This window comes from Acinonyx jubatus, chromosome F2, assembly GCF_027475565.1.
Source record: "Acinonyx jubatus isolate Ajub_Pintada_27869175 chromosome F2, VMU_Ajub_asm_v1.0, whole genome shotgun sequence".
NCBI lineage: Eukaryota > Metazoa > Chordata > Mammalia > Carnivora > Felidae > Acinonyx > Acinonyx jubatus.
This window is the reverse complement of record NC_069394.1, coordinates 76,225,826-76,249,407: the sequence shown is the minus strand read 5'-3', so window position 1 is coordinate 76,249,407 and position 23,582 is coordinate 76,225,826. Positions and strand designations below refer to the sequence as shown.

At 44.0% G+C, this 23,582-nt stretch overlaps 1 protein-coding gene across 1 annotated transcript in view; it reads right to left on the bottom strand.

Annotated features, from left to right (window-relative positions):
* The window catches only part of LOC113594727 (uncharacterized), a 69,871-nt gene that overhangs the window by 36,278 nt on the left and 10,011 nt on the right, over window positions 1–23,582 (bottom strand). Inside the window, exons 2-3 of the mRNA XM_053208223.1 lie at window positions 14,464–14,702; window positions 13,856–13,932 (exon numbers count right to left, since the gene is read on the bottom strand). Of these exons, the coding sequence (XP_053064198.1) occupies window positions 13,856–13,932; window positions 14,464–14,702 (316 nt within the window). The remainder of the gene's footprint in view (window positions 1–13,855; window positions 13,933–14,463; window positions 14,703–23,582) is intronic.

Below are 23,582 nucleotides of genomic sequence, written 5' to 3'. Positions count from 1 at the left end.
CAACACACTTCAGGATGATTTTTCAAGAGTTTCTTTTAAAATACGCTCGCACGGGCGCTAGGGTGATCTCAAGATTCGTGAGTTCCAGCCCTGCATTGGGCTTTCCATGGTCAACACAGGGTCTACTTCAGATACTCCGCCACTTGCCTCTTTGTCCCTCCCCACATATTCTCTCTCCCTCTCTCTTTCTCTCTCTCCCTCTCTCTCTCTCTCTCAAAATTGAATATAACATTTAAAAATTAAAAATCAGTTTGCAATTACACCATCACACTTCCGTATATGCAAGTTGAATGTATAAGATCACTTGTTTCCCTTATCAGGAAAATGTTCCCAATTCCTCACTCTCTGTCTCTTTCTCTCCCTCTCTTTCCATCTAGCTCCCTCCCTCCCTCCCTTTCTCTCTTTCTTTTGACATTTCAACAAAAGGAATTTAATGCATGCAGTTGGTTGCCCAGGTGATGGAAGAGCTGAGAAGCTGAGTCAAACCAGAGATTGGTAACAGCAGGAGGCCGCTGCCATCACTAGGTTAGAAGGACAAATGGTGGAAGTGGTGGTCCCAGAACTGGCGTTTAGGGTCCCCCAGCAAAACTAGAATCCTGGAAGGGTGATCTGGCACAGGCTGGAGCCACAGCAGCGAGGAGGCAACTACTGGGAAAAAACATCACAGGACATAGAGGCTGGGAAGTAACTCTGTAAATGCCACTTCTTCATATCCTACTCTCATATCTTTGGGGGTCATGTGCAAGTGGAAAACTCTGAGCCTTCGTTTCTTCACCTGCAAAACTGCAATAATAGCCCCTCTACTGTTTTCTGGTAAGTAAATGAGACAGTCTACCTGTCGAGAATAATCAATAGGAGATTAAGAATAGTCACTGAAAGATATGTCAAAAGAATGAAAAGGTTGGCACTCCTCAGCGGCTCAGGCGGTTAAGAGTCCAACTCTTGATTTAGGCTCAGGTCATGACCCCAGGGTCATGGCATAGAGCCCCACACTGAGTTCTTCACTGAGCGTGGAGCCTGCTTAAGATTCTCTGTCTGTTTCTCCCCCTCCACCTCTCTCCCCCAATCTCTCATCCTCTCACTCTCTAAAAAATAATAATAATGAAAAGAATGAAAAGGCCAACCAAAGATTGGGGGAAAATATTTCCAAAGAAAATATCTGATAAAGGACTTTCACTCAGAATATATAAAGACGTCTCTACTTTCAATACTAAGAAAAAAACAAACAATCCAAGTAAAAATGGGCGAAAGATTGAACAGATCCTTCACCAAAGAACAAACGCAGATGGAAAAAGCATATGAAAATATGTTCAACATCACCGGTTATTAGGGAAATGCAAATCAAAATGACAATGGGATACGTCTACCCACTTACCAGAATTTCTATAATTAAAGTCTGACCATATGTATCAGTGGTAAAGATACAGAGCACCGGAACTCTCATACACAGCTAGTGGGATTGTTTAAAATGGTACTTTGGAAACCATGCTGGAGAGCACTTTGGCAGTTTCTTAAAAATTAAACATATGCTGCCCATTTCACTCTCAGGTATTTACTCAAGGGAAATAAAAACCTACATACGGAAAGAAAATGGCAGAGTAGGAAGCTCCAAAGATCCATTCCTCCACCTAAACAGCTATTGAACTGGCAGAATTCTCTGAATCAAATGTTCTGGAACTCTATAGAGTCAGTCAAACATTTGCAACACCCAGGGGAAAAGAAGATGAAGAGGCTGGTAAATGTTAGCAAATTTCAGCATTTTGTGGGTGTTACTCCCCATCCTCCTGGTAGGAGGCAGTGGGGGAAGCTGAACTTGTTCCTGGTACAGCTTCCTGGAGCCAGCGTGGGCAGTAAGGACCTTCCCCTCCCTACATCCAGATTGTGTGTTCTTAGTGCCGATGCTCCTTTTGATCACTGAGGGGCCAGAACGAAGGCTGACAGCCACAGTTTTAACCCTCAAAGGCTGAAGCAGCTCCCAGGAGATTTAAAAAGGCAATATTCCACCCGCCCCTGCTGGGAGTCAGACATTTAATAAAATCGTTTTTAGGCCACTCGCTGATCACAGAGATAACAGAACATAAACTTCAATTACTACATACAATGAGGAATAGACACTTTACCAAAAAAAAGGAAAAAAAAGTTTGGAAAAGTCACAAATGGATAAATCCAACCCTTCAGAAGCAAGACTTAGCAATCACTGAGGGCTGAGAGGATTATATTTTCAGAATTACACAACACTCAAAATGTTGAGTTTTGAACAAAAAAATAGTAAAACATACAAAGAAACAGGCAAACACAGCTGATTTACAGGAAAAAGATAAGAATTTGGAAGCAATCATCCTCTAGTAAGACCAAATATTAGAATTACTTGTCAAAGATGTTAAATCAACTCTCTTAAAGGTGTACAATGAATTTAAAGGAAACCCTGGACAAAGAACTAAAGGAAATAAGGAAAATGATGTAAGAAAAACATGAGAATATCAATAAAGACATAGGAAATTTAATAATAAACCAAACAAATTCTCAAGCTGATGAGTACAATAGCTACAACAAAACACTCAGGAGAGGTTCAACATCAGATCTGAGCAAGCAGAAGAAAGGATTGGTGAACTTGAAATTATGCAGCCCGAAGAAAAGAAGGAAAAAAGAATGAATAAAAATGAACAGAGTCTGTGGGACATCATCAAACTCATCAACATTCTCATTTTAGGAGTTCCAAAGAAGACGAGAGATAGAAAGGGCAGATAAAATATTTGAAGAAATCATGTCCCAAAAGTTCTCAAGTCTGAGGAAACACATGAATGTATACATCCAAGAATATCAATCAATTCCAAGGAAGATAAACTCAAAGAGATTTACACCACAACACATTTTACAGTCAACTTGTTGAAACCCAAAGAAGGAATTTAGAAAGCAGGAAGAGAAAACTAATTCATCACCTACAAAGGATCCTCCCTACAATGAAGAGCTGATTTCCCTTGGGGCGCCCGGGGGGCTCAGAAGCTTGAGCACTGAGTTCGGCTCAGGTCAGGATCTCATGGCTTGTGGATTTGAGCCCCATATCAGGCTCTGCGTTGACAGTGTGGAGCCTGCTTGAGATTCTGTCTCTTTCCCCCGCTCTCTGCCCCTCCCCCACTACCAGTTTCTCTCAAAAATAAAATTTTAAGAACATTTAAAAAGTTATTAATAAAAAAAAAAAAAGGACCGCTAAAGAGAATCTCTTGGGCTCAAATGAAAGGACACTGAAGAGTAACTCCAAGTCGTAAGAAAAAAGGAAAGAACACTGGTAAAGGTAATCACAGGGGTAAATATGAAAGCCAGTATTACTGTACTTTTCGTATCGTTTGCAACTTCTCTCTTCTTCCTATATAATAGCCAAATGCAGAACACAATGATTTTAAATCAATATTAATGGCTATGCAATGCACAAGACAATAATAGTTGGAGTAGGAATAGAGATGTATAGGATTGGAGTATACACTATTGAAACTAAATCAACATTATGTAAAATGCACTGTTACGTGTTCATTGTAATCTCTAAGGTCATTAAGAAATAACTTTTAAAAAGGGAATCAAAGCGGTACCCTACCCAGAAAAGGGAGGGCAGTAATAAAGAAACTGAGGAACAGAAAGCATAAAAGATGTACCAAAAACAAATAGGAGAAGAGAAGTAAATCCTTCTTTATCAGTAAACTTGTTAAATGAAAATAATTGTCCTATGAAAAACATAAATTGAAATGTTGGATAAAATACATCCTCCACCCAGATGCTAGATACTCGCTTTAGATGTAGGTACACACAAAAAATTGAAAGTAAAAAGATGGAAAAGATATCTCATGCAAAGGGTAACCAAAAGGTAGCTGGGTTGCTAGATTACTATAAGAAACAATAGACTTTAGGGGCGCCTGGGTGGCTCAGTCGGTTGAGCGTCTGACTTCGACTCAGGTCATGATCTCGCGGTCCATGAGTTCGAGCCCTCCTTGGGCTCTGTGCTGACAGCTCGGAGCCTGGAGCCTGCTTTGGATTCTGTGTCTCTCGCTCTCTGCCCCTCCCCCACTCATGCTTGCGTGCTCTCTCGCTCTCTCTCTCTCTCTCTCTCTCTTTTTCAAAAATAAATAAACATTAAAAATATTTTTAAGGGGCGCCTGGGTGGCGCAGTCGGTTAAGCGTCCGACTTCAGCCAGGTCACGATCTCGCGGTCCGGGAGTTCGAGCCCCGCGTCAGGCTCTGGGCTGATGGCTCGGAGCCTGGAGCCTGTTTCCGATTCTGTGTCTCCCTCTCTCTCTGCCCCTCCCCCGTTCATGCTCTGTCTCTCTCTGTCCCAAAAATAAATAAACGTTGAAAAAAAATTTTTTTTTAAATATTTTTAAAAAGGAAAAAGAGAAAATAGACTTTAAGTCAAAATGGGTTATGAGAAACAGAGACTCTTAATAAAAGGTTCAACACAATAAGAGGATATAACAATTATAAACACACAGGCACCAACAACACAGGCCCCAAAATATATATAGCAAAAACCTAAGGAGAAATAGACTTTTCTACAATAGTAGTTGGAGACTAAAATGCCTAACTTTCAATAATGGATGCAACAACCAGAGAGATGATAAACAAAGAGACAGAGGAATTAAACAACACTATAAACCAATTGTATACATACAGAACAGACGTATACAGAATACTCTACCCAAGAAGAGAAGAATTCACATTCTTCTCAAGAATACATGGAATATTCTCCAGGATAAACTATTTGTTAGGCTACACAATAAGGCTTTTTGCTGTGTTTTTTTTTAATGTTTATTTTTTTGAGAGAGAGAGACAGAGTGTGAGCCGGGGAGGGGCAGAGAGAAGGACACACAGAACCTGAAGAAGGCTCCAGGCTCCGAGCTGTCACCACACAGAGCGAGGTGGTGCTCAAAGCCACCAATCGAGAGATCATGACCTGAGCCAAAGTGAGATGCCTAACCCACTGAACCACCCAGGTTCCCCAGGCTACACAATAAGTCTTAATAAATTTTAAAAGATTCCAATCTTATAAAACATCTTTTCTGATCTCAGTGGAATGCAACTAGAAATCAGTAGCCGAAGAAAAATTGGAAAATTCACAAATAGGTGGACATTGAATGGCACACGCTTAAACAACCAGTGGGTGAAAGAAGAAATCACAAGGAAAATGAAAATGCCTTTAGTCATACCAAACACAACATACCAAACTGGTATGTCAAACACAACATACCAAAACTCATGGATTGCAACAAAGGTAGTCCAGAGAGGGCAATCTGTGTCTGTAAATGCACACACTGAAAAAGATCTCAAGTCAATACCCTAATTGTACATCTTAAGGAATTTTTTAAAAGGGTAACCTAAACTCAAAACTAGTAGAAGGAAGGAAATAGTAAAGGTTAGAGCAGATACAGATAAAAGAGAGAATAAAAGGACAATACAGAAAATCAATGAAACCAAAGTTGGTTCCTTGAAAAAAAAAAAATCAACAAAACTGACAAACAAGACTGACCAAAAAAAAGAAAAACAGAAAAATACTTCAATTACTAGAATCAGAAATGAAAGTGATTATACCAATTATACATAAATAAAAAGGATAAGAGAATACTGTGATAAATTATACACCAAAAATTTGATTAACTAGGTGAAATGGACAAATTACTAGAAACATGCAATCAACATACACTAACTCATGAAGAAGTAAAAAAAATCTGAATAGACCCATAAATAGTAACGAGATTAAATCACTAATCACAAAACCCCCAACAAAGAAAATCCTGGGGCTGAATGGCTTCACCAATCCTTCTCAAAATCATCCCCCTCCCATAGAAACTGAAGAAGGATGAACATGTCCCGATTAATTCTATGAGGCCAAAAATACCCTGATACCAAAGCCAGAAAAAGACACTACAAGAAAAAGAAAACTTCAGGCCAATATTCCTGATGAATAAAAATGCAAAAAACCTCCACAAAATACTAGCAAGCTGAATTCCCTGTGAACAAGTGGAATTCTCAGTTGCAAGGATGGTCAAGGGGGCAAGGTTTCAGTTATACACGATGAACAAGTTCTAGAGATCTAATGTACATCAGGTTGACTGTAGTTAATAATATTGTATTGCGTACTAGAAATTTGCCAGAAGAGTAGCACTCAGGAGCCCCTGGGTGGTTAAGTCGATTAAGTGTCCGACTTCAGCTCAAGTCATGTTCGTGGGTTCGAGTCCCACATCGGGCTCAGAGCGTAGAGCCTGCTTCAGATTCATTTCCCTCTCTCTCTACCCCTCTCCTGCTCATGCTCTGTCTCTCTTTGTCTCTCAAAAATAAATAAATGTTAAAAAAAAATTAAAAAAGAGTAGTTCTCAGATGCTCTCACTGCCAAAAAATAAAAGTAACTATGTGAGATGGATATGTTAATTGGTTTGATTGTAATAATCATTTAACTATATATATACATATATATGTATATATATATCAAAGGATACTATTTTATTAAAGAAAGGAAAAATAAGAAAATGACTCTTAAGCTATGAAGCAAGAAAAGACAGTAATGGAGGAAGAAAGGGCTTATTTGCTCACGTAAGAAGCACAACTGGGTTGTGTCCTCAGTGCCTCTGTGCATGGTCACAGGAAATTATCCCCAGGTTTTTCGTTTAAGGCAGAAATCAGTTAGCTACAGCCTATTTTTACAAATAAAGTGTGATTGGAACACACACATGCAAAGATTTCACGCCCTCCCTCCCCCCCAAAAAAACCTGGCATATTATATATTTTTAAAAAAACTTGACATATTATTGGTGCTAAAAAGCAAACACCACAGTGTTGCAGGGTATAAAAGCAATGTGTGAAAAGCAGTTGCATTTCTATACGCTAGAAATGAGCACTACAAAATGAAATTAAGGAAACAATTTCACTTACAATCGCATCAAAAGGAATAAAACAGCAATAAAGTACCAAAGAGACAACAGAGTTGTGCTCTGAGAACTGTAATGTATTGCTGAAGGAAATTTTAAAAGGCCTGAATAAAATGAAAAAAAAATCTTCATTTTCATCAATTAAGAGATTTAATATTGTTCAGATGAACCACTCCCCAAAGTGATCTTCAGTTTCTTTTTTTTTTTTTTTTTCAACGTTTTTATTTATTTTTGGGACAGAGAGAGACAGAGCATGAACGGGGGAGGGGCAGAGAGAGAGGGAGACACAGAATCGGAAACGGGCTCCAGGCTCTGAGCCATCAGCCCAGAGCCCGACGCGGGGCTCAAACTCCCGGACCGCGAGATCGTGACCTGAGCTGAAGCCGGACGCTTAACCGACTGCGCCACCCAGGCGCCCCAAGGTGATCTTCAGTTTCAACGACACCTCTATCAAAATCCGAACACGTTTGCTGGTTTTCTTTTGTTTTCCTTTGTTTTGTTTTTACCTACCCAGGCCCACTGATCCCCCAAGACAGCTCACAGAACTCACGATGTAGTCATCCTTCTCACTAAGATTTATTACAAGGAAGGAAAAGAAGGGAAAACTAGCAAAGAAGTAGGCATAAGATCAAAGCCGGGAGGAAGCCAGGTGCAAGGATTCGAGGACTGTCTCCCGGTGGAGTCACAAAGGCCATGCTTATTTCTTCCAGCAATGAATTGTGAAGACACAGGTCTTCACACCGCGTCCCCAGAGACTCAGCACCTTAAGGTGCCTTCTAGCCATCTAGATACCCGCTGCCTTGCACTTACCAAAACGACTCCCCAAAGCAAGGCAAGTGCTCAGCATAAGCCACGTTGTTTGCGTGATTTAGAGGCGATGGATGGCAGCCTTCCAAATTTCAGTCCAGCATGTGGAGTTTGGAGGTCCTCACTCCCATTCTCACGAGAAGAAGACAGCTTGAAATCAAAACTCTTCCAGGATCCACAAGAGAACTGAGGTCCCAGGGCAGAGTGCTGCCCCCAACACTGGAGTGGCGGACCGGGAGAAACACAGCTTACTTGGGCAGAATCTCACAAGTAGAAGTTGCTGACAGGGAGACTTTAAACCGTAATTTAAGAGTTGCTGGAGGCACTAATTGGGAATTGAAATTATTGAGAACCAAATAAAAGTAAGTTGAGAACTCGTTGAGAATTAAAAACTCCTGGGGATCTCGTCTTATGGGCGGCCCCACGCTCTTGTGAGTTTTACCTCCAGGGGTCGCACATCAGGTTCTCAGGTGAGAGATGGGAGGAAAATCCCTTAGTGCTTCCGGCAGGAGGAGGGGAAAGTAGCCATTCTGAAATACCCCCCCCCCCCACAGCATTCTGCCCTTAACAAGGCGTGCCCTCAAGAGAAACTGGTTTATGGGAAATTAACAAACCTGAGGGAAGGGTAATACCTATCTCTGGCCCTCTCTACCTTTCCTGAAACCCCAGAATGGAAAACTGAAATAAAGATACTTGTGAAGATCATACCCCAAGGGTACAGGCTCACTAAAAGACTGAGACCTAATCATACAACTACCCAAGGTTTCCTTTCCCACCGCATCTTAACACCGTATCAAGATCACTCGTGCAAAATAACAGGCGGTTATTGTGAAAAGGCGGCAGCTTCTCTTTAATTAGCCTCTAGGAAAACCCAAAGACAACAGAGAACACAAAAACAAAGATGCTAGAAGTTTTATTCTTTGACACCTACAGCTGTAACACAGCCTAACCCCTAACCAGATCAACATAAAACTTCATACTAAAGGCCCATCTACTCTAGTTTCCATTACTCAATATTGCACATCCACCTTTCAACAGAAAATTACAAGGCATACTAAAAGTAAAAATAAACAGAAGAGACCAAGAAAGGATAAGACCCAGACTCAGATAGGGCACATTTTGGGAATATTACACAGGGGAGTTAAAGATTAATATATGCAATATGATAAGGGCTTTAATGGGCAAAGTGGAAACATGCAAGAAAGCAGTAGTAATGTAAGCAGGGAGATGGAAAGATCTTTCCTTTCTTTAAGAAAGACTTAAAAGGAAATGCTAGAAATAAAAAGTATAGTAACAAATGAGGAATGCCTTTAAGGGCTCATCAGTAGACTGGACAGAAGGAAGAAAAGACTCAGTAAGTATGGAGACAAGTCAATAGGAGGTTCTAAAACCGAAACACAAAACGAAGAATGAATGAAAAAGAGCAGAATATCCAAAACTGTGAGACAATTACTAAAGGAATAACACAAACATAATTAGAATATCGGAAGGAAAGGCGAGAAAGGAATCGAAGAAATATTTGAAGTAATAATTGCTGAGACTTTTCCAAAATCAAAGAGAGGCACAAAATCACAGATACAGGAAGCTCAAGGAACACCAAATAGGATTTTTTTGAAAATCTCCATATCTACATAAGCACATCATATTCAAAGTGTAGAAAATCAAAGATAAAGAGAAACTCTGGTAAGAAATGAGAGGAAGAAGTGTCTCACTCATAGAAGAACAGGGTGATATTTACATTGGACTTCTCTTCAGAAACCATGCCAGTAAGAGAATGGAGTGAACTATCTAGAGTATTGAAAGAAGTCAACATAGAATTCGGTATCCAGAAAAATTATTCCTTTGTTTTGTAAGCGTTTATTTATTTATTTTGAGAGAAAGAGCGCACATGCATGAACAGGGGAGATGCAGAGAGAGAGAGGGAGAGAGAGAATCCCAAGCAGTCTCTGCACCATCAGTGCGAAGGCAGGGGTGGGGCTCAGTCTCATGAAGCCATGAGATCATGATCTGAATCAAAATCAAGAGTCAGATGCTTAACCAACTGAGTCACCGGGCACCCTGACAGCAAAATTATTCTTAAAAAGTGAAAGAAGGGGAAACTGAGTGGCTCAGTCAGTTAAGCTTCTGACTCTTGGTTTTGGCTCAGGTCACGATCTCATGCTTGGGAAGACTGAGCTCTGCAATGGGCTCTCTGCTGTCAGCATGGAGCCCGCTTTGGGATATTCATTCTCTCCCTCTCTCTCTCTCTCTCTCTCTCTCTCTCTGTCCCTGGCCAGTTCTTGCTCTCTCTCTCTCAAAATAAATAAACTTTAAAAAACACTTTTAAGTGAAAGAAAAATAAAGGCTTTCTCAGAAAAACAAAAACGAGGAAATTTGTTGACATTACTTGCTTTGTCTCAGAGCCCCTGACACCCTCATGTTTATACACCCAGATATACTAGATATAGAGGGGGGAATACATATACATAAATAGATAGAAAGATAGATTAGATAGATAAACAGATAGATAGATAGATAGATAGATAGATAGATAGATAGATAGATAGATAGACAGACATGGGTATATATACAGAGTGATAGCTATAGATATATTTTCTGCACTGTCATTGGGTAGAGCCAAGAAACAATAATACACGAGTAGAAAGGAGCACACTTATCACCCATATCTTGGTTTCTAATTCCATTCTCCAATAAAAGGAAGCAAGCATCCTAGGAGAAATGCCTGATCCCAGGGCTGTGGCAGGGAATATACAAGAACATCTTATAGTGCTACAAATAAAGAAGAGCTTGTAAAAGGATGGGGACAGGTCACAGGTATACAAGACACAATTGAAAGAGCTTGCACTAGACAAAGCTTAAACAATCGGAGGGGGAAAAAATCAGTAATTAGTATTGGATTTAACCCAAGTACAAGATAAATATCTAGAACTCCATACCGATATAAATAAATGACTAAATAAATAAATAAATGGGAGAAAAGAGACAACTCTCCACGTAGGAGAATTTTAAATAATTTAGGTAAATACTCTGTTTTCAGGAGCCTTGAACATGGGCTGCAGATAGTAGCTTCCTTCCAAAGAATACAGTATGGAAATGTGAGGAAAAGAGTCAGTTCACAGTAGAGACACCGACAAGCATGAACTCAGCCAGGTGATTATGGTCACTATAAACAGTGATACCACCTTGATAGCACGCTCCCTTGATATGTGAGAAGAATGACACTTTATCTCTGTATTTCCTCAAACCCATACCCCTTTCTAATTATGAGGGAACACATCAGATAAATCCCCACTGAGGGATAGTTTCAAAGGGGGCCGAGATGGCTGAACAGCATGGATGTTCTCAGCTTCTGAAATGCAGCTACATCAACTCCGAACCATTTTGCATACCTAGGAAATTGATCTGAGGATTGACATTAACAATCTGTATAACTTGAGTCACAGAATTCAGCAGGTACGTGCTCTGGAGAGGGGAACTGGGAGACAGAAGCCATGGAGGGTAGGGAGCTGTTTTTGCAGCGAGAGGACAGAGAAGGGTTGGGGGGGATAGTGTGGTACAATGGGAGAGTACAGGAAAAGCACTCCCCGCCAAAGTAGCTGGACAGAGAGAGAAAGAGTGGAAACAGTCACAAAGGACTGAACAAGAAATCTGTTCCCCAAAACCACTGACAGTGATAAGGGAGACAGTTTCAATACCATTAGGGCTCTATCAACAGGGGAGTGCAAAGTCAGAAATTCTGGAGCTCAATACCAGGTGGTTCTCTGGTGAGGAAGCAAGGCGAATCCCCAGGAGCACACAGTGAGATCCAAGGGGTCCACAGGTCACATGGGGAGAAGCCCTTCCCCTGCATGGAGGTCATTTCTTATTTTTTTTTTATTTTTTTGAAGGTTTAATTTTTTTAATTTTTTTATATATTTTTTATTAACAGAACTTGTGTCTGGAGAATGAGATCCAGAGGCCAAACATCTGCCTGGCACACAGTTAGCCAGCCCTTGAAGCCAGCCCCGAATGCTCACCCGTGCCCTATCAGGAGCCCTCCACCTCAAGGGAGAGCTTGCAATGCTGTTGGTTCATCCCTGGTCCCCTCCCAGGAACTAAACCTCACCCTAGCCATAGATCTGGCCTCTAGGGGTGCCATGCCCCACCTGCGGGCCAAGAACAGAACTGGTGCTCATAGCCAACTGAGATTTCTTCAGAGAGGAAGCCAGAGTTCTTCATGACCAGTGCAAGGCTGGATGGGCCTACAATCTATCTATTATCTATCTATCTATCTATCTATCTATCTATCTATCATCTATCGGAGAGATCCCTTTAAAGGAATAGGCCCTTGGGTTTGTGGAAATTTGGTGAATCCAAAGTTTGAAGGGGAAGGCTTGCTGGCCGAGGACTCAAGAGAAAGGTGCAGTTCGAATCCAAAGGCGGTCTACCATGGAACTAGGAAGAGCCAGTGTTGCAGATGTGCATCATGAGCCCAGACCTGGGCCTCTCTGAGATGCTTGCCCACACCCTAGAGCCACACTCTGACAGGCTGACCTTTTCTTTTATGCAGACCTTCAACTCCTTAGATGGGGCCCAACAGGAGCCATTGGTAACCAGGGACATGGCCAGGGTTTCAGGCCAGAGACATGGCCAAGATGTCCCAGAAGAGACAGAAGTCACCCTGACTCCCTTTTCTCTCACACGCCTGGTGAAGGACGGATGCATCCAGAGACAGGCCCAGACTTCCCCCAGCTCCGTGGTTGGCCAGCAGCTGCCTTCACCTCCCCTCCAGCTCGCTGGCAGTGGGAACAACTGAATCTTTGCTTCGATGGACCAACAAACCCCATGCCTGGAGCCCCGGATCTCACTTCCTGTTTGAAGAACCTACACCTTGGACCTAGAGAAAGCAACTTGTTTGCAGTGCAGTCCAGGATAGCCCAGGCCTTGTCTGTCTGGAACCTGGAACTCCTCTTCGGTCCCTCTCCCAGGGTCTGCGGTAAGTTCTCAGTCATGACTTTGGTTCACTAGCACATTAACGACTCGCCAACCCAATGCCTTGACTTACTTCACTCGAACCAGGACACTCGGAGGCCGGAAGGCAAGACTTATCATGGCGCTGATCTCCAAGCGCATTAATTGGCTCATCCTCGATTTTTCTCTTTCGCAAATAAAATGGTTGCCATGTGCTCATCCAACCGCACTTGGGTTCACCTGCGCACCCTCCCAACCCCGTCCCTCACACATAGACTAGAGATCACAGACACAGTGACAAATTCCTCACTCGCGCCTTGCAGGTGGTTGGATTTATGCATTGCCTTCAAGAGAAGTCTCTGTGGGGCGCCTGTGGGGCTCAGTCTGTTAAGCACCTAACTCCAGATCTGGCTCAGGTCCTGACCTCAGAGTCGGTGAGTTCAAGCCCCACCTTGGACTCTGCAACCACATAACAGACCCTGCATGGTATTCTGTGTCTCTGCCGCTCTCCTTTGGACACCTTCTCTCGAAAGAAATAAATTTGAAAAAATCTCTTTGCTCCTACATACAGAACACAAACTTAGCAACTTAGAGTGCTCAAAATTCTGACTTTGCAACGGAAGATGGCGAAGGAAAAAAACAGCCTTTGAGTTTTACTTGTCTCTCAGACTCAATTTTGCTTTTCCGGGCGTCGCGCAGCGTCTCTGATGGTGGCTCCGGCCGCGACGCCGCACAGATGAGGGTCATCTCTCCACCTGCCGGCCTCACAGCCCACCAGGCCCAGATCCACCTGGTCTGGGCCCCCCTGCTTCAGGGTCCATGCAGTAAGGCTCCCACCTTTGGTGGATAAACCCAGTTCGAAACTGTTTTCCAATGGGAAATCTTTCGGGTCCTAAAACCCCGCAATCACCCGCTGAAGTGACCCAGACCGGTTCCCCCAGGATGACCTGGCCCTGACCTGCGCATTGGCTCCCCAGGGGGGCCTGGGGCACAAGTGTCCTGAGCACAATCCCGAGGGCGGGGGAGGGGTTGGGGGGTGAGAAGGCAGCTCTGGCTTCTCCTAAGCACAATAAGCCTCAAGATCTCGCCCAGAAACGGAAGGGCCCCCCCACCTGGCGAACGCAAGAACTCTCCAACCTGGATCCAGAGTCAGGCTTCCAAGGCCAAGCATGCTGGCCCCTGACACTCACCATCCTGCAAACACATCCCGGATAATCACAGTCTTCACACAAGGAGCTCGTTCTATCAGCAGCAGGCGCGGGCGGTTCTGGAAGACGCCCGTGGGGGTGTTTGGGGGGGTGGGGGGTTGACGGCGCCCGCCTCCAGGGAGCCGAGGAGCCCACCCTGGAGAGCATGCCCACAGCGGGACACTGCGTCCTCCTAGCGCCCTCCGCAAGGGCCCCAGGGCTGTGCGGCAGGACTTGACGGCTCTGCGAACCCCCGCGAGGGCCCCCAAGACTGTGCCGCAGACGCGATGGCTCAGACACCCTCAAGGTGGCTCCCACGGCCCCTCGAGGGCACCCCCACCCGGGCGGTGCCGGAAAGTGACAGTTGGGACACCCCCGCGATGGCCCCCAGGGCGGAGCCAGGGGACATGAGGGCTCTGACGGCCCCTCGAGTGCACCCACCCCGCCGGGCGGTGCCGGGAAGTGACCGGTGGGACACCCCCGCGACGGACCCCAGGGCGGAACTGCGAAACCTGAGGTCGCAGACCCCCCGCGCGAGGGCTCCCAGGGCAGAGCCCCGAGTCCTGATGGCTCCTGAAACCCCCGAGAAGACCCCCACCCGATGGCTGTACCTGGAGACGTGACGACTCCGAAGCCCCGGCTCCCGCCCAGACGGCGCCCCTGAGACGCCCGGCGCAACTGTACCCACGAATGGCTGAAGCCGCGCTTGCTCCTCCTCCTTTATACCCCTCTGGCGGACCAGATCGAAAACCAAGGACCCCAAGGTCCGCCTTCTGGCCAGGGTCCTGCGGTGGACTTACCGCCGCCTCTGGACGAGGTGGGAACTGCAACCCGGTGTGGCTCCGCAGATCTGGGATCCATTCCAAGATTTATAATTTTTTTGGTATAAAATGTTTATTTTATTTACTTTTTAATTTTATTAATATTTGTGATATAGTTGTATTAAATTACATATTAAAATAATATCAAGTAATTACAATATTTAATTATTCTTAATCAATTACATAATTTAAATTAAAATTATTAAATTAATAATACAAATTACTATTATTATTATTTTAATGCTTATTTATTTTTGAGACAATGCGAGAGACAGAGTGCAAGCAGCGGAGGGGCAGACAGAGGGAGACCCAGAACCCAAAGCGGGCTCCAGGCTCCTAGCTGTCAGCCCAGAGCCGGACGTGGCTCTCGAACTCACTCACCGAGAGACCATGATCTGAACCGAAGCCTGACGCTCAACCAACTGAGCCACCCAGGCGCGCCCAAAGTATTGTTTTTTTAAATATAACTTATGGTCAAATTGGTTTCCATATAACACCAGGGCTCATCCCCCAAATTTCCCTCTTCCCTGCCCATCACCCAATTTCCCCTCTCCCTCACCCCTGCCTACCCTTAGTATGTTCTCAGTCCTTAGCGGTCTCTTAGGGTTTGCCTCCCTCCTTCTCTGTAACTTTTTTTGTTTTCCACTTCCCCTCTCCCATGGTCTTCTGTTAAGTTTCTCAAGATCCACATAAGAGTGAAAACATATGCTATCTGTCTTTCTCTGCCTGGCGTATTTCACTTAGCACAATTCCCTCCAGTTCCATCCACTTTGCTGCAAATGGACGGATTTCATTCTTTCTCATTTCTGAGTAGTATTCCATTGTATATATAAACCACATCTTCTTTAGCCATTCATCAGTTGATGGACATTTAGGCTCTTTCCATAATTTGGCTATTGTTGACAGTGCTGCTATAAACACTGGGGTACAAGTGCCCCTATGCATTAGCACTCCTGTATCACTTGGGTAAATTCCTAGCAGTGCTATTGCTGGGTCATAGGGTAGATCTACTTTTAATTTTTTGAGGAACCTCCACGCTGATTTCCAGAGTGGCTGCACCAGTTTGCATTCCCACCAGCAGTGCAAGAGGGTTCCCATTTCTCCACATCCTCGCCAGCATCTATAGGCTCCTGATTTGTTCATTTTAGCCACTCTGACTGGCATGAGGTGACATCTCATGGTAGTTTTGATTTGTATTTCCCTGATGATGAGTGGCATTGAGCATCTTTTCATGTGCCTGTTGGACATCTGGATGTCTTCCTTGGAAAAGTGTCTATTCATTTCTTCTGCCCATTTCTTCGCTGGATTATTTGTTTTTCGGGTGTGGAGTTTGGTGACTTCTTTATAGATGTTAGACACTACCCTTTTATCCAATATGTCATTTGTAAATATCTTTTCCCCTGCCGTCAGTTGCCTTTTAGTTTTGTTGATTGTTTCCTTTGCAGTACAGAAACTTTTTATCTTGATGAGATCCCAATAGTTCATTTTTGCTTTTAATTTGCCTTTGGAGATATGTCAAGTAAGAAATTGTTTCAGCTGAGGACAAAGAGGTTTTTTCCTGCTTTTTCCTCTAGGGTTTTGATGGTTTCCTGTCTCACATTCAGGTCCTTCATCCTTTTGGAGTTTATTTTTGTGTCTGCTGTAAGAAAGTGGTCTAGTTTCATCCTTCTGCATGTTGCTGTCCAGTTCTCCCAGCACCATTTGTTAAAGAGACTGACCTTTTTCCATTGGATACTCTTTCCTGCTTTGTCAAAGATTAGTTGTCCATACATTTGTGGGCCCAATTCTGGGGTCTGTGTCCTATTCCGTTGGTCTATGTGTCTGTTTTTGTGCCAATATCATACTGTCTTGATGATTACAGCTTCGTAGTAGAGGCTCAAGTCTGGGGTTGTGATATCTCCTGCTTTGGTTTTCTTCTCCAATATTACCTTGGCTATTCTGGGTCTTTCGTGGTTCCACAGATTTTAGGATGGTTTGTTCTGGCTTTGAGAAGAATGCTGGTGTGGCAAGGTCAGCGGCTCAGTCCTCAGCAGGAAAAGGCGGTCCTTTATATTCCCAGATTTAGAGAGTACGTATGGCCTGGCAACTTGAGGGACAGTAAGACATGAAAATGAAATAGGAGAGCTTGTTTTCACAGCTTAGCATTGCATTTTAATTAAAACACAATCATAGTCTTTTTTTTTTTACTTGTGGTCCAGCATCTTAACTGGTGGATTACTCCAGCTCAGCCAGGGGGCAGATTTGGGGGATGAGTTCAGCACATGACACATGTCGCCTCCTTTACAGGTTCACCAAGAGCCAGTGTGGTCCTTCCAACCATGGTCATTCCTTGGCTCTCAAGGGAGGGACAGCCCAGCGCCATTTCCTCCATCCAAATCTGGCTGCAATGCCTGATCCCGCACAACCACAGGCATCTCCCAGAGGCATTTTCCGGAATGCGTGGATGTAGCGAGTTTGGGTCCAGAACACTGCAATAAAATGAATGCCACTACCAAGCAGCTCAAATGAATCCTTTGGATTCCTGGTGGGAATGAAAGTTATCACTTGACTGGAGTCTGCCATGTGCAATAGCATTATGTTGACAAAAATAACAAAAATACCATAATTAAAACACTTTATGGTTTTTAACATTTTTTTTTTTAATTTTTTTTTCAACGTTTTTATTTATTTTTGGGACAGAGAGAGACAGAGCATGAACGGGGGAGGGGCAGAGAGAGAGGGAGACACAGAATCGGAAACAGGCTCCAGGCTCCGAGCCATCAGCCCAGAGCCTGACGCGGGGCTCGAACTCACGGACTGCGAGATCGTGACCTGGCTGAAGTCGGACGCTTAACCGACTGTGCCACCCAGGCGCCCCTTAACATTTTTAATGTAGTCATTTTTCTTTTGAACGAGAGAGATGGAGCATGGGTGGGGGAGGGACAGAGAGAGAGGCAGACACAGAATCGAAGCAGGCTCCTGGCTCTGACGTGTCAGCACAGAGCCCAACACTGGGCTCCCACCCTTGAGCCGTGAGATCATGACCTGAGCCGAAGTGCGTGCTTAACCACCTGAGCCACCCAGGTGCCCCTTAAAAACACTTTCATGTTTAAAAAAATGCTAAGCATCACCTGAGCTTTCAGCAATAGGTAATCACCGATTGTAGATCACCATAGCAGATATAATAATGAAAAGAATATAATACTGGGCAAGAATTAGCAAAGCAGAGACTTGGAGGCAGCAAATGCTCTTGGAAAAGTGGCCCCAGTAGACTCGCCCTACACACTGTCACTAAAAACCCTCCATTTGCACAGAATGCAGTGCCTGCAAAGCTCAAAAAAGCAAAGCACAATAAAACGAGGTAGGCGTGTGCTGGGTAAATTGGTGGGGGAGGAGTTTTCTGCTTCTTCGTTTGGTCACTTCAGACCCGATAGGGTGGAGGCACATCTCCGCTGATCTCTCCTGCATCTGCTCTCAGCGTAGGTGGTCACCATGGGAAAGAGTGGAAGCTGGGGGGAGATGGGTGTGGGTCTTCTGGGGCTGGGGTGCAGGGAGAGGAAGAACTCCCAGTAGGTAACTGCATACGTGACCACCGGCTGTCCTTCTGGCCCATTTTTGTTTGTTTGCATCACGTCCTCCTCATTCATATGGGTCCTATGGAGACACTTCTGTCAGGTCATGAGTGGCCAGCACGGATGCGTGGGCACTCTGAGGGACAAGGGATTTGGGAAGTGTTTCTTTTGCGTGCTCCCGTCTAAGCTCAGATTGGCTGAGACAAGTGAGACATCAGGTGCCATCTTAAGGTGAGACCCTTAGTTGCAGGCGGGGCCCAGCTGAGATCCCCTCTGCCACGAACCGAGTTGCGTTGCCCACAAGCGCCTGTGTTGGAGCCCTAGCCCCCAGTGGGAAGGTATTAGGAGGCAGGGCCTTGGAGAGGTGATTAGGGCAGAGCCCATGGGAGCAGCAGCTTTATAAAGCCAGGAAACAGCTTGCTTTTTTGTGTTCTCTTTCTCCGTTGTGTGAGATTTCCCCAGACCCAAGCATGGCATCCTGATCTCAGACTCTCAATATCCAGACAGGATGACACCTTTTCCTCCAAACCAGAAGACCCTACCTCTGTCAGGTCCTAGAGAAATAATTTAGCCAAGGGACCAGTGAGGTGGGACCACGGACCACACAGAAGCTGCATGGGTGGGCAGGAAATTGCATCTGCCTGAGCTCTCCCCCCAGCCGTTGTGGGATGAGGACTGTCTGAGATCTTGTGTGGGCCACCATGGGGAGCTTTGCTGCTGCCTGCTGAGTCAGCAAGAAATGTCACGGCAGGGCAGGGAGCTCACCGCTTCACAGACCAGCCCCTTCACTGTCTGCTGATCCCACAAATTCTAAAGGTCTTCCTTGTTCCAAGTCTGAGGGTCCGGGTGCTCTCCTGATGCACCAAGAGCAGAATCACACGTTGGCAATTCCAAGGGTCAGGTGCTATCTCCAATCCCCAAAACTCTATGGATTACATGATTACCCCTCACAACCCTTGGTACAGATGACGTATCCAAAGCATGCACTAGGGTAAAATTGATCCCAAGCTGTGTGGCTTGTACATTATTGCCAGGCAGCCAGGCTTCCGGTGATGCTCCCACCCTGCACTGGGGTGAGTATCAGATGACCAAGGACTCTCAGCTGCTTCCTCCCAGCTGGCCCATCTGGGTTTACTTCCCTCCTCGGGGTCAGAAGCAAAAGGGGCAACACTAAGCAGTGTCAGTTAAACAAGACGTGTCAATTCTATGTATGAAAACATACCCAGGGGCACCTGGGTGGCTCAGTCAGCTAAGCATCCGACTTCGGCTCAGGTCATGATCTCACAGTTCGTGGGTTCAAGCCCTGTGTTGGCTCTGTGCTGACAGCTCAGAGCCTGGAGCCTGCTTCGGAATCTGACTCTCTCCCCGCGCCCCTTCCCCCCTTGTGCTCTGTCTCTCAATCTCAAAAATAAGTAAGTAATAAAAATATTAAAAGGAAAAACAGTAAAATCATCCAGGTCAACCTGAGGGGCACTTCCGTCACTGCCCTGTGGGCCAACCTAACCAAACACCCCATCTTCATGCCCAAGGATCCTGCCCCTGGGGAGGGGTCTTACTTCAATGTTCCCATGTCACCATCCTGGAGCTCTTTACAGAAAAAAAGAAGCTGTGAAAGCAGAGGGTAGTCTTCATTCTGTAGGTCATCGTCTGCAGTCGAGGGTTAATAACTGTCGACACACACACCCTTGCTGTGTGCCTGGATTTTCCCATGTCGTTTATGGGGCATCGCTCAGCTGTGCACTTCTGTGTTCGTTGTATGGAGTGAGTGAGCTGAGATGCTGCTGTTTTCTCTCAAGGCAGCATTCCTTTCTTCAAAGGAAAGGTGCCTTGTGGTTACGGAAGTTTGGTGAGTCCAACGTTTGAAGGGGAAGCCTTGCTGGCTGAGGACTCAAGAGAAAGTTGTAGTTTGGATCCAAAAGCTGTCTACCATGGAACTAGGAAGAGCCAGTGTTGCAGATGGAATCCAAGAGTAGTGTGCCGGAGAGAGCCTCATGGCCTATGAGAGGTTGGCCTTTTCCTTTATGCAGGCCTTCAACTGATTAGATGGGGCCCACCCACGTTGGGAAGAACAGTGTGCTTGACTCCATGCCCGCTGATTTCAATAGTAAATTCACCTAAGAACATTCTCATTGAAACATTCACAATGATGTTTCAACAAATATCTGGCCTCTTGGCCCAGACAAATGGGCTGCAATCAACCACATCAATGTCGTAAGTCATATTGATAGTACATACCCTTGATGTGATATGATGTAGACGGCACTTTACCTCTTCGGTCTTCCTCCCCGAAATCCATAACTGCAGCCTAATCATAAGAAAAACGTCAGATAAATTGCAATAAAGGGCATCCAACAAGACACTTGAGCACTATTCTCCCAAATTGACAAGGTCATTAAAAACAAGGAACGTTTGGGAACATGTCACAAACATGAGGATTCTAAGGAAACCTGTCAACTAAATGTACTGTGGTATTTTGCATGATATCTTAGAAAAGAAAATGGACATTTGGAAAAACGAAGGAAATCTGAGTAACTCTGGACTTTAGTTAAGAATAATGTACCAATATTGGTTCATTTATTGTAAAATATACCATACTAATATAAGATGTCAATAATAGAGGAAACTGGGTGTGGGGTATGAGGGAACACTTTATACTAGCTTGTCAATTTTTCTATAAATCTAAAACTGTTCTAAAAAACAAATTGATTAAAAAACACTAACAAATAAAAATGCTTGTAGGGTCATTCAAAGAGCTTCCATGGGGATTGAGGAGAACACAATAAATGTTACATAATAAGCTCCAACATTTATACACTACTTTCTAGTTTAGGAAATGACTTGATATATAGTATTTCATTTAATCTTTAAACCATCTAGTGAAGTAGCTACCATTATTTACTCCCATTTTGCAGTTCGAAAGAGTAGAGTTCAGAAAGATGAAGTGACTTGCTGGGAATCAAACATTGCTCTGACTCTAGTTTAAATGTCTACTTACATATCTATCTATTGTTCCCAAAGGTTAGCAGCAAGGCGAGCACTGACAGCACTAGGGTTTTAATGATTAATGATTATCATTAATTAATATTAATTAACATTAATTAATTGATATTAAATATTAATGATTATTTAATGATTAATGATTAAGTGAATAATTCCTGCCTATTTGACCTTAAAAGACATTTATCTAAGATCTTTATTTAACTGTTGGTTAGTAGCATCTTATCAGGAAAAGTCCATGAATTGTGTTTGTCTCTCACAACAAGGATATAGAACGTGTTACCACTGAGAGCAAGCAGTGGTTAACTTCTCATCAGAGAGCTTTATTTTTCAGGTCTGCACCCTTGGGGAATATGACCTTCACTCAAGGCTGCTTTTAAACGTTTCATTTGGCTTTTCAGAGTTGGCTGATAGTAGATGGTGTTCGTAGTTTAAACTGGGGAAGTGTTCAAAGACCAGCAATGGTTTGGGGGATGGTTTACAAAGCATTCCAGCTGTGGTGGACATATGCCGCTCCATCTGCCTGTATGGTGTGGGTATTGTTCTGCGGTGTTCCATAGCATGCCCACTCTTGCTTTGGGATTGCAAACTCCTTGGGGTATGGATGTGGTTTTTTGTTTGGACCATTTTACCTGTTGCAAAGCAACGTGCACTCTTTCTCCCTCTGAATCCAGAGGACATGTGACTCCTAAACTGACATCTGTAGGAGCTGTGAAAATATCCATGTATGAAACTGTGTCTCTTGCAATCAGTTTATCGTCGAAAGGTGTTGGGGCGGGGGGGGGGGAGTCTACTACTTAAAATGTCAGTTGGATCGTGTAGAGCAACAACAGTAATTATTGGATAACCTTAAACACAGCTACGTGAGATGCACTTACCTTACAGAATCTGTCTCTAATCCTATCAGAAGCTGGTTTATGATTACAGATCTTGTTGGATGTTCTGAGGGGTAGTGGGCCCAGGTGCCTGCTAAATCTTAGTTGGAGAGTGGGCATGGGAGGGGGTGGACAAGGCATCTATAGAGAATTTTGAGGAAGAGAACTCCCCCAACAAATGTTTTTAACTTCTTGTATCACTGAAAACTACCGGAAAGAAAGTCTAGATTATTTTGATCACACTTGGGGGCCTTTGGACAGAGGATATTTTTAGCACCTATGGGGTTCAAATCATTTATACGACATCAGAGACTATACTCCATTCCTGTACCACACAGAAGCCATTTTTCTCTTGTTCCCCTTGTTCCCCTCCTCTCGAGTCATCCCAGATTGCCTGCATTTCCTGAGCATTCAAGCTGTGTTCTTTCTTACCCTCTGCTCTTTACATCTCTTACTGGGTCCTTTACCTAGGATTCTTCCCTCTTCCCTACTTATCCTTCAAAACTCAATTCACATTTTACCTGACTCTAGGAAATCTCCTTCGATCATGCCTCCATTTTAATTGCAAGTGTACATTAGGCACACTTCCTTTGTGGACCCCAAAACCTGTACACAGAGCTTTCTTACCTTTTGTTTGTTTATTCATTTATTCACCCATTCATTCAAAACTACTTATTAAACATCCACTCTGTGTCAGAAGCTGTTCTAGCTGCTGGAGATACACCAGGGCACAAAACAGGTCGGGTTCCTACTTCCATGGAGCTTACGGTGGGGAAGATTGCCAATCAATACGTAGGCAAAAAATTAAATAGAATTTATGATTGTAGATGGTGAAGAAAACAAAGCATAATGTGACAATGCATGCTTGAATGTGGGAGCTGTTTTGATTGAGCTCTCAGAGAAGGTTTCTCTGTGAAGGTGACATTTGAATAGAGACCTGAATGATGAGAGAGCAAATGATGTGAAGATATGAGGGAAGAGAACTCCAAGCCAGGGAACAGGCAACAGATAACAGTGAAAGACGCAAAGGGGAACAAGCTTGAGGTGTTTGAGGAACAGCAAGGAGCCTGTGTGACTGGAGCATTGGTGAATGAGGAGGAATGTGGGAGGAGGAGAGATTGGAAAGTCAGGCCCAGCAAAGTCATGTTGGACATTAAAGGCCTAGGAGAGAGCTGTATGGGTTGATGGGGCCACGATTTGTAGCTAGACTTGTCACGCTCCAAAGCGTGTGCCTATCATAGTATATTACCTATACATGTCACATTCTATAATACAGTGATGGGAAGTGAAGCATTTAAGCTGTTCAAGATTTTCTAACTAAGATGTATTAACATGTAATAAAAGTGTTTTGGAAAAATTAATCATATGGATTAATTAGGAAAGAAATATACAGTTTTAGGCCTACTATTAGTCATTGACCTATTTTGATCAGTTCAGTGAGGATATAGATTTTTATCTGGCTGAACTATTTTGAAAACTGCTGTGT